Source organism: Poeciliopsis prolifica, unplaced genomic scaffold (assembly GCF_027474105.1).
Source record: "Poeciliopsis prolifica strain line A6 unplaced genomic scaffold, Auburn_PproV2 SCAFFOLD016, whole genome shotgun sequence".
Classification (NCBI taxonomy): domain Eukaryota; kingdom Metazoa; phylum Chordata; class Actinopteri; order Cyprinodontiformes; family Poeciliidae; genus Poeciliopsis; species Poeciliopsis prolifica.
Window position 1 is genome coordinate 10,888,114 of NW_026562391.1, and position 13,262 is coordinate 10,901,375.

At 37.3% G+C, this 13,262-nt stretch overlaps 2 protein-coding genes and 1 non-coding gene across 4 annotated transcripts; 1 reads left to right on the forward strand and 2 right to left on the reverse strand.

Annotated features, from left to right (window-relative positions):
- Nucleotides 1-885: 885 nt before the first annotated feature.
- On the reverse strand, nucleotides 886-9,115 carry dnaja1 (DnaJ heat shock protein family (Hsp40) member A1). The gene is made up of 9 exons (XM_055041630.1): nucleotides 9,025-9,115; nucleotides 7,364-7,515; nucleotides 7,081-7,273; nucleotides 5,809-5,913; nucleotides 3,946-4,173; nucleotides 3,741-3,855; nucleotides 3,408-3,523; nucleotides 3,055-3,155; nucleotides 886-2,518 (listed from the first exon to the last, which is right to left on the reverse strand). Exons 2-9 carry the CDS (start codon nucleotides 7,493-7,495, stop codon nucleotides 2,285-2,287), a joined length of 1,224 nt encoding a protein of 407 aa, XP_054897605.1. The 5' UTR covers nucleotides 7,496-7,515; nucleotides 9,025-9,115; the 3' UTR covers nucleotides 886-2,284.
- A 36-nt stretch (nucleotides 9,116-9,151) lies between these two features.
- aptx (aprataxin) lies at nucleotides 9,152-12,261 on the forward strand. 2 transcript variants are annotated; one of them, XM_055041227.1, is made up of 7 exons: nucleotides 9,152-9,350; nucleotides 10,013-10,059; nucleotides 10,179-10,457; nucleotides 10,577-10,636; nucleotides 10,728-10,954; nucleotides 11,629-11,732; nucleotides 11,840-12,261. In XM_055041227.1, exons 1-7 carry the CDS (start codon nucleotides 9,221-9,223, stop codon nucleotides 11,992-11,994), a joined length of 1,002 nt encoding a protein of 333 aa, XP_054897202.1. In that variant the 5' UTR covers nucleotides 9,152-9,220; the 3' UTR covers nucleotides 11,995-12,261. The 2 variants fall into 2 exon arrangements, with proteins under 2 accessions (XP_054897202.1, XP_054897203.1); XM_055041228.1 differs by lacking the exon at nucleotides 10,013-10,059 and having other exon boundaries at nucleotides 10,296-10,457.
- An 854-nt stretch (nucleotides 12,262-13,115) lies between these two features.
- trnai-aau (transfer RNA isoleucine (anticodon AAU)) lies at nucleotides 13,116-13,189 on the reverse strand. The gene has a single exon. It is a non-coding gene; the product is annotated as a tRNA-Ile (tRNA).
- Nucleotides 13,190-13,262: the final 73 nt, after the last annotated feature.

Below are 13,262 nucleotides of genomic sequence, written 5' to 3' on the forward strand. Positions count from 1 at the left end.
AATGGTTGCACAAACACAACAGTGAATCCCACTGGCTATGGTTTAAATAGTTTTAGTTGACAGGCTATTATTGATACTAACAGCTTGCCATACAACTCAATCAGAGTTGAGTCAGAATACATATTGAGCGAGCGGGAGATTTAACACAGCCTTTAAAAGGACACTTTTCGATCCAAACAGTGGGAAAAGTAAGGGTATAAAAACACCCACATCCACCAAGTAACCGCTGCTCTCAGAGCTGCCAGAGGAACAAGCAAACAAAGCCACTTCTTTAGACATCCATGTCAGCAGGGGGAGCCAACACGCACTTGCAGCCTCCCACAGAATATACTTTTTATTGAATTACCTTGGATTTAAATCAAAATTGGCAACAGTTAAACTCTTGTTTGCCAAAAACCTTTGTGTATTTTTAGTAACATTTGTTAGGTGGGCTGGCACTTTATACAAAAAGTGGGCTGCTAAAGTTTCTTCAAATCCATAAAAGTTCCCCGTCATTCATTTTCTAGTTTGTCCTTTTAATAAGATGGCTGTAAGGAGTGTAGACTAACAGTGCACTTCCCTTCCCCCACCTGTTGCTAGCTTGATGAAAGGAGCCCATCACACTTTTCAACAAAGAAAGATTTCTTTGTGGTGAAAGTTTGTTATGAAAACCAGAGGAGCAGAATCCATCACTCTTGTTCAAGATAACTCGTGATGATGAATGTATTTTTATATCTTAACTAAAATTAATTTGATGTTATTCATTTTAATGTTTGTGTTGATATCACTATTCTTTGAAATTCAAACTGAAAGTTGTACATTGAAAAATTCACACCAGCTTGTGACTGTTGTGAACTTTTGCCCAGCACTACAGCATAACTCAAGTTTCCCAGATATCATCGCAGATCAGTTTAGTAAGACCCCAAAATGATATTTATTAACAAAACATGATCACAAACATTCTTGGTCCGAACATCGATTAAGTTAAATTAAAACTTGAGTTAACTTATCTCAGTTTCTCAGACTTACAGAAACAAACCTGCTGTCAGAAGCAGATCCCTTGAAGGTGCCCGAACATAATGGTCAAAAAATATTCAGGGAAAAGATCATCGCTTAAACTAACACTGCATAATCAAGTTACTTCAAGTTGAGTGATGATAAGGCGTTGAAACAGATACACATTTCAAACTCCCCCATCTTAAATCCCTCCCTAACCTCCCAAGATCTCATCAGGTTGCACAAGACACAATTATCAACGTCGATACCAACATCAAAACATCAAAATATGCAACGTTCTACTTTGACTTTTCATCTTCATTCCACATGGGAATGCAATATTTTCTTCTGATTTCAAGACCATGCATTTACAGAGGATTCTGGCACTGGTTAATCTTTCTTTGACAATGTAGGTACAACAGGCACTTTATACCCATGGGTTTTTTTTTTTTTTTTTTGCAACTGTTGTAACAAATATTACCAGCATAAACATACATTTACATTGCCAGTTTGTCTTCAAATTGTCAAGAAAGCAATTGCGGTCAAGGAACTGGATGGTTTTAAACATCTGCAAATTGTTTTCTTTTGTAAAATAATTTCACATAGAAAACAGTCTGATGTCCAACCCAAGACTGTAATTGAGCCCAGAAGAGGTAAAATACTAAAGTTAAATATTAGTTTGAAATATCTACAATTTAGTGGCTTGAACCTAAAACAGTACTGCCCCTTTTCTACAAACTCACATCTTCCAGTCATATTTTTAAGATTGTTTAGAAATGTTTTGAAATAGCCCTTTAAAGGGTAAACCAGCAAAAAAAGAAAAAAAAAGTATCAAGTATCGACATAAATTAGCCTTGTCCTCCATCTGAACTTTTGTCCTCAAAAACAATAAGTCATTAACGAGCTGTTCACAACCACAGATTAAGCAACACCACACTTAAAAAAAACATTTTAAAAGGAATGTTGGCATCGGTTTTAGTGTAAATGCAAGTTTTTCTTTTCTTTTAAAGACACTGTGATCCCAGCCCTCATGTTTAACCACAGTGCTTCAGAGAGAAAAACAAAACAAAAAAAGAATTGAAATGTGGTCCCATAAGGAATGAGCAGTCCAGCATCGAGCCCAAAACCAATTAGTTGGGGAAAAACAAAACAAAACAAAAAAAAACGTGAGCCAGGACCTTAAGACTGAGCTCGTGGGGAATTTCAAACTAAGACAGAGTTACCGGACGAGAAGGTGCACAAACTTCCAACAAGGTGCATTGCATCAGAGATGGGGGATTTTGGAAAAGGCAAAGTCTCAAGCTGGGGTTTAAGATGTGTGGCACTGAACGCCTCCGGTGCTGGCGTAGTCGTCCTCGTCCATGTAGTAGTACTGATGTCTGTGTCTTCTTCTGCTCTCTAAGTCACAGTCCTCCAGGTCAGCATAGATGTAGAGGTCCTCGTCCATGCTGTCCGTCTGCTCTGTGTCCATCTTTCCGGGGAGGTAGCGCTCGAGCTCCTTCAGCTTGTGCTTGGGGAGGAAATTGGCTGGTGGGAACACCACCTAGTGACATAAGCAGAGTTCTGACTCAGGGAGGCTGTATACATACACTTTTTATAATTGTTGTTTTGAGAACCTTTAGAACACAAAAAATAAAACATTTTTCCCTTCTATGTCGCAATCAGGCTCTACTTTGCTCCCGTCTGTCACATAAAATCCTGTGGGCCTCGAACAGGAATTGCTGTAGATGTTTCCTCAGATGTGTCATTTTCACGTTCATAAAATTCTAATTTATTCTTGCCCAGAGTAATTCAAAACAGGGATATTATTAACTTATGCAAGATCTTGAGTCTGTGCTCAAGATCTTAGTAGTGATTTACTTCACAAGTTGAGACACTCATACCTTATCAGCAATGGTAATGCTAACTAAAGCTAGCACAAAAAAAAAAAAAAACAAATGGAACATTTCTATGCGAGTGAAAATGATGAAGGTCGTTTTAATTTACTAGATATTAAGCCCTTTTTTACTGCTTGATGCTCTAGAGGAGCAGTGTCAGTCTGCTTTTATAAAGGTGAAGATAAAATCCTACAAGTCTTACCGAAAAGTGAATAATAAGACGTCCTTTTTCAAAAGGTCTGCGATACATAGGCATCCCCTTGTTGAGGACACACTTGGTATCTCCAGGCTTGACTAGTTTCCCTGTAGTTGGAAACAGAAGGAGATTGGCTATAGCAAACCTGACAGGATATTCCATCAAGAGTCTTTATTAAACTACAGAAGATTAGGTGATTCACAGCTGTATCCATGTAAATCCAGTCCAGTTTTGAATACTTTAAAAACTCCCAAAGGTTGATCAACTTAAACCTTTTAGAAACAGCTAAATAAATTGAATTTTCGATCATATAAAATCAGAGAAATCCAGGTTGCTGTGTGTTTGATGGGTTCATTTACCTGGATGAGACGTGACGAGGAGAGTCCTGCTGTCCAGTGTTTGAACCGGCCTCTTAAAACCACACAAAGCCTCAACCAGCTGCAACTCCATCGACATGAGCAGGTCTTCTCCTCTCCTGACGACAGAAACAAGTTCAGCGAATAAGTTTACTTCATTTTGACATTTCTGGGCAGACAACACATTAAAAGGCAAAATAACATGTTACTATTCCTGTCTCACTCATGTGGTTTTCAAATTTTGTATACACGTTGTTGTAATGCCTCATAATGTAAACCTTGCTAACTAACCTACAATGTCCAGAAAAACGCATCTTTTCCCATTTTGTTTTGTACCTGGTGAAAAGTGCATGTTCCTGTTGGTCGAGGACGATTATGATGTCGCCTGGCTCCAGCCCCGGCTCCTGGTCCCCTTCACCATGAAAAACTATTTTCTGCCCATCTTTCATTCCTTTGAAAAACATCAGCTCATGAGTTCAACCGTTGGTCTCAGCAACTTTATAGCACTTTTTGGTTTTTAAATGGACTCATTGAGTCACACCTTTGTCAATGTGAACCTCCAGAATCTTTTTCTGTCGCATGATTTTGCGTCCTGTGCATGTTTTGCAGCGGTCCTTCTGGCTGATTCTCTGTCCTTGTCCCTGACAGTTGTGGCACACGGTGGAAACCTGCTGCACCATACCTGGGAGTAACTGATGCATGCGTACCTGCACACCCGTACCATGGCAGGACATGCACATTTGTGCAGCTCCTTTACGACTTCCACGACCTGCCGTGGAGGAAAAGGAAGAAAAAAAATAAATCCTTCAGCACTGTGAAAAAATATAAAATATAAGCACATACTTGGCATGGGACGGAGTGGGATTTAAATAATCAAGTATTTAATTTTGAGGAAATTCATGTGATGTACCAACATATATTAGCACATAAGTGTGAAGGAGAATTGAAACATTTTTAACATTCTTTTACAAGCAGCTCAGGAATGAAAAAACAAACAAGAAAACATTTTGTCACCAGCTTAAAAAGTTGTTGCCATACTAATTGAATTCAACAACATTTTGAACCTGTTCCAACAAAGAACATTTCAAATAATTACTTGGGTGGATATGTTGCGCAGCTAAGTAAGCCAGTGAGTCTCTGGTACAATCCACCTGTCAAACAGTTAACTTCCATCATGCCAGAAGCACACAGGCCGTCGAGGAGCTGGAGGAGGCCTCAACCTTTTCCTCAGCTAACGACTCCTTTGTGTGTTTAATGATTCGGCTGCTGAAAATATCCTTGCTTTTTGATGTTTTCACAGATTCTCTGCCAAAGGTAAACCTTAGAGACATGGTGGAAACTAAAGGTCAATCTGCATCAGAGTGGTGACGACTGCAGATGAAATATGGCTACACACAGACACACAACATTTCATGATCTTGCGAGTGAAAGCAGAGAATCTGAAAAGGGCAGTTTGTGAAGGCGACTGTGTGAATGCTGATCCGCCGCAGCGTCAGAAAAAAGGCTTTCAGCACCACATCTATCTTTTATGTAGATGTGGACTGGAGCTACTAAGGATTTTCTTTTTGTTATTAAACATCAATACCTAAATGTTATTTGCTCCACTGGGTCAGTTATGTTCATGACATCCACTAAGAATTAGGGAATCATTTCTGTTGACAAAACAATGTTTGTCTTATGAGATCGGGAAAAATGTTTAAGCATTAATATTTTTGAATTCCCGAAGCCAGTGTTTGGACAAATAATTTAGCCTCCAAAGCTTTCATATCAGAACGTTCCACTCACCAGGATTGCCCGTTATCTCCAATGTTATTTGTCTTAGCTATAGAACCCTGGGCAATGATGATAAGAACGCAAACTGATCTATTTGGCATTCAGTTGGGAGACCAAGAGCATAGATTGGCATTGTATGCTGATGATCTGATAGTTTTTTTGACAAGTTTATCCATTAGCATCCCAAATTTAATGCAACAAATAGAGTTGTTTGGTCAGTTTTCTGGCTACAAAATAAATGATTCAAAGTCCTCTATTCTGTTTTTGAACAGGGATGAAAGACCTCTTTTGCATTTTATCAATGCAAAAGAGGGATTTGTGTACCTTAGTGTTAAAATCACCTCAGACATTAAAACAATTGTATCAATTCCTAACTTCTTTAATCTCCATGAATTTGTACTTCTAACATTATAGAAAAAAGATGTTTTATCTTGGCTGAGAGATTTGGAGCCTTACTGTGAAAATGTTAAGTTTGTGCCACATGTGGAATAGGGGATTTGTTTTTTCAATAATAATGACTGCTTTAGTTTTGAGACTAAAATATCGTCATTCTATGTATAAAACAAACTACTTTGCGTGTAATAAGAATATTTTTGCAAACCTCGGGACTCAAAACTGCAGAACTGTTTACCTTCACATCTCTCACAGATGCAGTTCTTCTGTACAGAAAGTTTTCTTGTTGCTCCGTTGTAAAGCTCCTCCAAGGTCACAGTGATTTGATGAACTATATTCTTTCCTGTGGTGAAATAAAACACATCGCTGTAATACATTTCACAGGATTTGGGTACAAGGTTCACAACCATAATACATCTTAATATTTACATAGAAAGGCTTACTTTTGGGCAATAACTTGGAAAATATTTTAGACAATGTAGGTACGTCATCTAAAGATATGTCACCAACCTTTGATTACTATCTGTTATTTATTAGATGCAAAATCCACTTTGTTCTTCAATTTTCTAGGGTCAGTTCACTAGACTGATCGCTTGTAAAAAAAAAACAAAAAAACATCACAATTCTTACATGATTCTGGTGAGCGAGTCTTCCCAAAATATTTTATAGTGATAGTGTTGTATACTATTAGATATGTATCTTTGTTATTCTAAACTTTCCAGACTCAAATTTACAGCATTCTCGATCAATTTTCAGCCCATTTTAATTGTATAAATGCGGTTTGGTTTTATGCATATAAAATGCAACCACCACTTACTTATCCACTTATTCAGTGCCCAAGTAAATGGAAGGAAAAAAAAGAGTAAGAAACAACCTTTCCCCATGTTTTTCCAAATTTATCTGCCAAGATTCATCCAACATCATGTTTTTCTACCAAACAGCTATGAGTGAATGAATCAACATACGCTTCCAAGTATAGTGAAAACTGATGACTTGCATAGCACCATCTTATTTTCATGACAACATCTCTTGAGAGGGGCAACACCAGATGGAACACTTCAGAAAACATAGCTCCTGTTTCTCAACACGAAAAAGCAGCACAGTCAAACGTCTGACAGGTTCATCACTCGTCTTTCTTAATGCTTAGAAGGAAGAAAATAATACAGGAATATGAGAATTACTTATAGAAGCTAAAAATAAATCCTACAAGAAACTTTTTGAAAGCAATAGTGGCACTAACCTTCCTGTTCTGTCCTCTAGTGGCGATTGTTATGAACTGCATTACATAAGAATCTTATTGTTTGCCCATATCTGCATACTTCCACCAATCACCTTAATCTGGCAGATATACTGACTTTTTTATTTATTTGTACTGTTCATTATTTTATATTTTTTTACATTTTATACAATTATAATACAATATTTTCTTTTCTCTTACTAGAAATTCTATGCAGGATTCACTTCATGTTTTCAGGAGCCACTGTGAGTTTTTCCAAATATCTGCTCTCACCTTTTCGTTCTCTGTGCATTCGACTACCTCCACCAAAAAATAGGTCAAAGATATCCATGGGCGATGTGAAACCACCGCCACCACTGCCGCTGCCTGTTCCTCCTTCTTTTATAGCCTTTTCACCTCCGCGGTCATACACCTCTCTCTTCTTGGCATCTGACAGAACCTCGTATGCCTGTGAGATCTGTTTAAACTTTGGGGAAAATACATAAATAAAAAATTAAGATTAAAAAAACTGCCACAGCTGCTGTGGCTTTTGATAGCATCAATTAAGGGGACAAACCTTTTCCCCTTCAGTCGGGTTTTTGTCAGGGTGATACTTCAAGGCTAACTTGCGATAGGCTTTTTTAAGTTCATTGGGAGTTGCATTGGGTTTCACGCCAAGTGTGTCATAAAAGCCTGTTTCTTTCACCATCGTTGCCTCTTTCAGATGACCTTAAGAAGCAGAAAGAGAGAGAGAAAAAAACATAAGTGTCTGAATCATATCTTGAAATACCCAATGAGATTAACTTTGCCCCCAAAAATATTTTGTCTGTCAGTGCATAGCAACATCAGAGTAAAATTTCAAAAGAAAGTTTCTGTAAAAATTTTATTCTCGTAGACTAAATTGAGTGTTTCTCTTCAGAACCTGACAAGTTCAGTTCTTCCAGCTCAGACAAAATACCCACATGCATCAGGCAATCCAGTACAAAGAGCACCTTGTCCAGTTCCAAGTGTTTCAAATGCTAGTACACTCCAAAGGGAGTGAAACAATGTGGGGCTGCTTGCACAACTTGCTATGGACATTTGAACCCTTGTCGAAAACTTCAACTGTCATGTGAAATAACCATGTTTAAGCCTTAAAACACGTGCTTTCCCCCCTTTTATTCCAGTAGCTAAATGTCTTGAGAGCCTTTACACTGACACAAAACTGTTACCCCCCAACAATCTCCTTAGCTTTTTTTTCAGGGAAGCATTGTTTTATTTACATTTTTAAGTTGATGGCATGAACCACCATATTATATGAACTAATAATTGATAAGTATTGGTTATTTCAAAGCCATACCTAAATGACAACATACAGTAGAAAAGCAACTTGTATTACATGGCAGAATTTTCTCTGCCACTTTATTAAATGAGAGAGAGAAAAAATAAATTATACTTTATGGTAAGGAATGTGAAAGCTTGGGCTAAATGAAAGGACAGTTATTCTGCATTGATTTAAGTTTGTAGAAAAATCATATAGCAGTACATAAGAAAGTTAGAAATGAAGCAATTTTTTGGTAATGTTTTCAGAAATTTTTTTTCTTAAAATGATGTAACTTAACGTTCGCATACTTGAAATCCTTCTTAGATTTTTTTATTACTAATATTATTATTATTATTTTTTTTGGCAACACAATGCAAATAATTTCCACAACAAATTGATTTCCTTTTTGTATTCTGGCAAGCGGTTGTTCATGACAAAATTCATTTATGGATGATTTTGTAGTTATTTGGTCGATATATTCATAAATCAACAAACGTTACATGTTTCGCGTTAAGCGATTTCTAAAATGTGCCACACTGATCTCTTAGTCGTTAGGTTGAATCTGGGTGCCAATTAAGGCTTAAGTTTCGATTCATAATAACAACATTGGTGAAACTAGTTCTGAGTATTTCCTAGATATAATATAGCTGGGCTCTTTTTTTTTTTAGAAAAAAGATTCCTGGGCAATTACAAGTGTTTTTTTCTACGATTGTATATGATATGTGCCTGAGTATCAATCTTACACACAATCGCAGGTTAAACCGCTGGTTGGAACAGCATATAAACTGAAACTGATGAGGCCCTTCGTAGCTAATTCAGCTACTTGACCAGGTCACATCTAAACTGCTAGCTAGGATGCCCCTCTGGCCTTTGGCCAAGCTAAGCACAGCTGTCAGTTACAGAAATAAAACGTGTGATAATAACTGTTTCCCAACCTTAAATGAAGACAACAAGCAGCAACCTCACAGAAAGCCTTTCTTCCAGAATCTTCTGACCCGCGTGCCAAGCGAAAACACACCAGCCCCGTTCACGTTATAGTCTCGCGAGACGTTAGCCCAGTCATCACCAAGCGGTGACTGCAATATTATATTTCTTGCTAATAGTATAAAAGACTTTAAAAAAGATGATACAATGCCTATTTGCTGGCTTGTCAGTGAAGAGGGTACCCATAAACCAATCCAGTTACCTCATTTACGTGCGGTTGTTGTTGGGCGAGGCCCAGAAACGACAATTAAAGACAAGAAATGCTCCCGGCAGCAAGGTACCCAATATCAGTTCGTATGCTAACATTAGTGTGCTAATCTAATCTAACACATACTGCTTTTTTACATTACTTTTAGAATGCTACTTACTCGATGAAATGATAAAAATTTTGGTTTTGCTATATTTGGTATCATAAAAAGTGTGCAAAACCAGTAACAATCACTGCCAGGTTCTTGGTTCAGTAACAGGCACAGTAGGGATTAGTGAGGTGGTAAATCTTTTTAAGAATTTTTTATCTTCTTTATTTATGTTTATTGACTCTCATGTATTTCACCTGTTAAGGTGGAAATACTTGTCTTTTTAGGGAGTAGTGTGACTGTTTTAGGGATTGTGTTTCTGTATTTATATTTTGGTTCTATAAGGGGTCATAATTTCTAAGAACTTTAAACAACATTTTGCTGGAGTTGGAGTCACATCACCATATTTCATTAAAGTGGACTGGAATTGGATTAGACATAATCTCCCAACAAATATCCACTGTCAAGATGGGTTTTAAATGTTCTGTAGAAAATGGCTCCTTTGTATATCTTATAAAAAGTACAGCTAACATGTACAGCACCAGCACCTACATTATGCTTTGTGAAGGTATAGTGATAATGTTTTAGCGACACATTCTGTAATTGAGCTTTACCTAAATGACAGCTACCCCTTTCTTCCCAGTTGAACTGAAAGCTGAGTGCAACAAAGGTTATGTCAAAGTCAAACAGGTAAGACTGCAAAATTTTGATTCATCACTTTTGCTGAAACATTTTTTGGATTAAAATTCCTTTACTGCTAATGAACTAATTCTTTGTTGTTGTTGTTTTTTTGTGTTTTTTTTTTAAAGCTGGGCTTAAATCCCACCTCAGTAGACTGTGTGGTAGTGGGGAAAGGCAATGAGGTCAGAATAAAACCTGGACAGAAGCTCCATGTTGTCAATCAGCTTTACCCGTACACCATACAGTTCAAAGAAGATCTCACTGGGCACCACAGCAGCATCAAAAGTCCAAGAGAGCAAACATCGGAGAACAGTGATGGCCAGAAAAATGTCCAGACTGAAAAAGCTCCAAAACGGAACACAAATGGGTCTTCGTCAGTATGTCATTCAGAAAACACAAAAACAAATGTGAGGAAAAATATGTCCTTGTGCTTAAGATGTTGCTTTTTTAATTTTGATTGTGTTGCAATCTGCTGAACATCTAACAAGATTGCATTTTAAAAATGTTGATTCCTCATTTGTTGTAGGAACATGTCGGACATTGGAGCCACGGTCTGAAGACTTCAATGCAAGATCCTCAGATGCAGGTCGGTACCTTACAAAAATGATGTAAAAACTCTGTCATGCTTTCCCACAGCCTAATTTGTATTCTGAAGTAAAACTTTTTCTGCTTTTCAGGTTTACAAGGATGATAAGGTTGTTGTGATTACAGACAAATACCCCAAAGCTCGCTACCACTGGTTAGTCCTTCCATGGCAGTCGATTCCCAGCCTGAAGGCTTTACGTGGAGAGCACTGTGATCTTCTGAAACACATGCAGCAGGTTGCTGACCGCATGATCCAGCAATGCCCAGATTCCAGCACACTGCGGTTCCGGTCAGGTTACCACGCTATCCCAAGTATGAGGTAAGCAAAGGCTGTTTGATTGACTACTGTTGTTATTTGGCAATGTGACTGCTGTTAGTAAAAACCTGAAATGTTAAAGACTGTTTTTTCAGTCTTTAGCTGTTTACTTACATGATATTGGCTTGATATTTTCAGATAAACTTGTAACATCTGCTGGAATACAACATGTCTCTCTGCCTTTATAAACGGTGTTCTGAATCAGCCACAAATGTCTTCACAGTACAATAACGCTTCAGTTTTTGTTAAATATCTAATGTTTTCATACCTTGTCATACGGCACTACACTATCTGATGAGTTTCGTCAGCAGAGAGATCCTTTCTCTTTCCCAAATTGCTTGAAACCAGTGGTCTGCTTAATAATGTGGAACATCCTTCTTAAGTAGATTTCCTTTTATTGAGCTCACCAGACAAACGAATCAACCCGGCTCTTTGAAATTAATTATAGTGATTCAAAGAGTCCTGACACACAATACCATCTATAAATTTTAATAGCACAACAAAAATGTAATCTTTATGACACCTAATCCAACTCGTATAATAATTTGGAACACAGTGTACATTTCATGTTGATTATAAACTTGACCTACATATTCATGTTGACAAGAAATATTTATGTTAATGCCTGATCTGATCGCACAGATAAAGAAATAATACTTATTTACTTTCCTTTACAGTCACATCCACCTCCATGTGATCAGCCAGGACTTTGACTCTCCTTGCTTGAAGAACAAGAAGCACTGGAACTCTTTTACAACAGAGTACTTCATTGATTCTGATGGTGGGAATACACTTATGGCTGTTACCATTTTCTGCATATTTCAGTGTATTTAATAGCTTAACTACAGTATTTGAAAGAATGCATAATTTATTTTTCCCCCCCAACAGATGTTATTCAGATGCTTGAAACAAGTGGAAAAGTCACTGTTAAAGAAGGTTCCAGTGAATTGTTGAAACTACCTCTCCGCTGCCATGTGTGCCACAAAGAGTTTCCTACAATACCTTCTCTGAAGGAACACTTGAAATCTCACTTTCCCCGATAATTATGTGACCTTAACATAGAAGTAACATAGAAGTTGAATGGTGGTTATCATATTTTTCTAAAATGTTGTCTTGCATTCAGTGTTGTAATTATGCAAGTTGAAAACTTGTCACTTGTTTTGTACATTTTTGAAAATGGCAATATTGATCTGCTTGTCTAGAGTGCATTTGTCAGTTCGAAGTCAAATGTTGATCCACTCTGACTTTATTTTTGTTTGTACACTTCATTTTCAAATAGGTTTAGTTCTTCATTCTGATGCAATAAACATTTTCTAGAGACTTTATAGACTTTTCTTCAACTTCCTTATTATATTCTGAAAGAAAACAGTTTCATGCCATCCTTAAGGAAAAAGTTCTGACCGTTTGAAATGCTTTAGGTATATAGTTAACTTGCTTTTCACAGTGAAAGTCTAAAAATGTAATTGTAATTACTTCAAATATGCTGTGCTTTAAAAATTGCATTTATAGTTGTCAGATAATAATAGAACTATTAAGAGGTACTTTTATTAATTTTCAGAATGCATGCAAATGCATACAAATGTGGCCTTGCATCACTTATTTACTTTACAACCATCACAAAAATTGAGTGATTTCCAATTTGACAATACTTTTCACCAAGTTTAATCAAATGAGATAATTTAGCCTTAACTGCAAGTAATAATCACACACCAGGAGCTTTAATATTCTTACTGTTATGACAACTAATGATTCTATCTTTCTCTATATGTGCTTAATCCTCTTTTGGAAATGCTGTAGATTGAAGTGTGTTTTTAGCCCCAGACAACTACTCGATTGGAGAGCAAACAGAACCTTGCTATGACTGAATTAAGAAGTCAAAATAATACCATTCTTAAACTCGCATTTACATACATAATTCTTGCAATATTATTAACTTAGGACCTAGAGGAGCAAGACAGATACGTTCCCATTTCAAAAGGGAAATAGAATTGACATGCCGTTGTCGCCCTCTAGTGGTAACATTTCCAAACAGCAATTTCTGGGGAAAAATGGTACAGCTCCTCGCCAGAAGCTTCTGAAGTTAACGTGGCCATTACGTCACTCTGTGAATTCAAATTAAATGAAAATGAGAAGACGCATGTTGAAAAGAAGGAAAAATTGTAGCTGGCCCGTACGGGGATCGAACCCGCGACCTTGGCGTTATTAGCACCACGCTCTAACCAACTGAGCTAACCGGCCATGTAACGAGGACTTTAGATATATGTATAAACAGCTGAACAGTGCGGCGAATGATTTTTTTCGGCTGCAATAG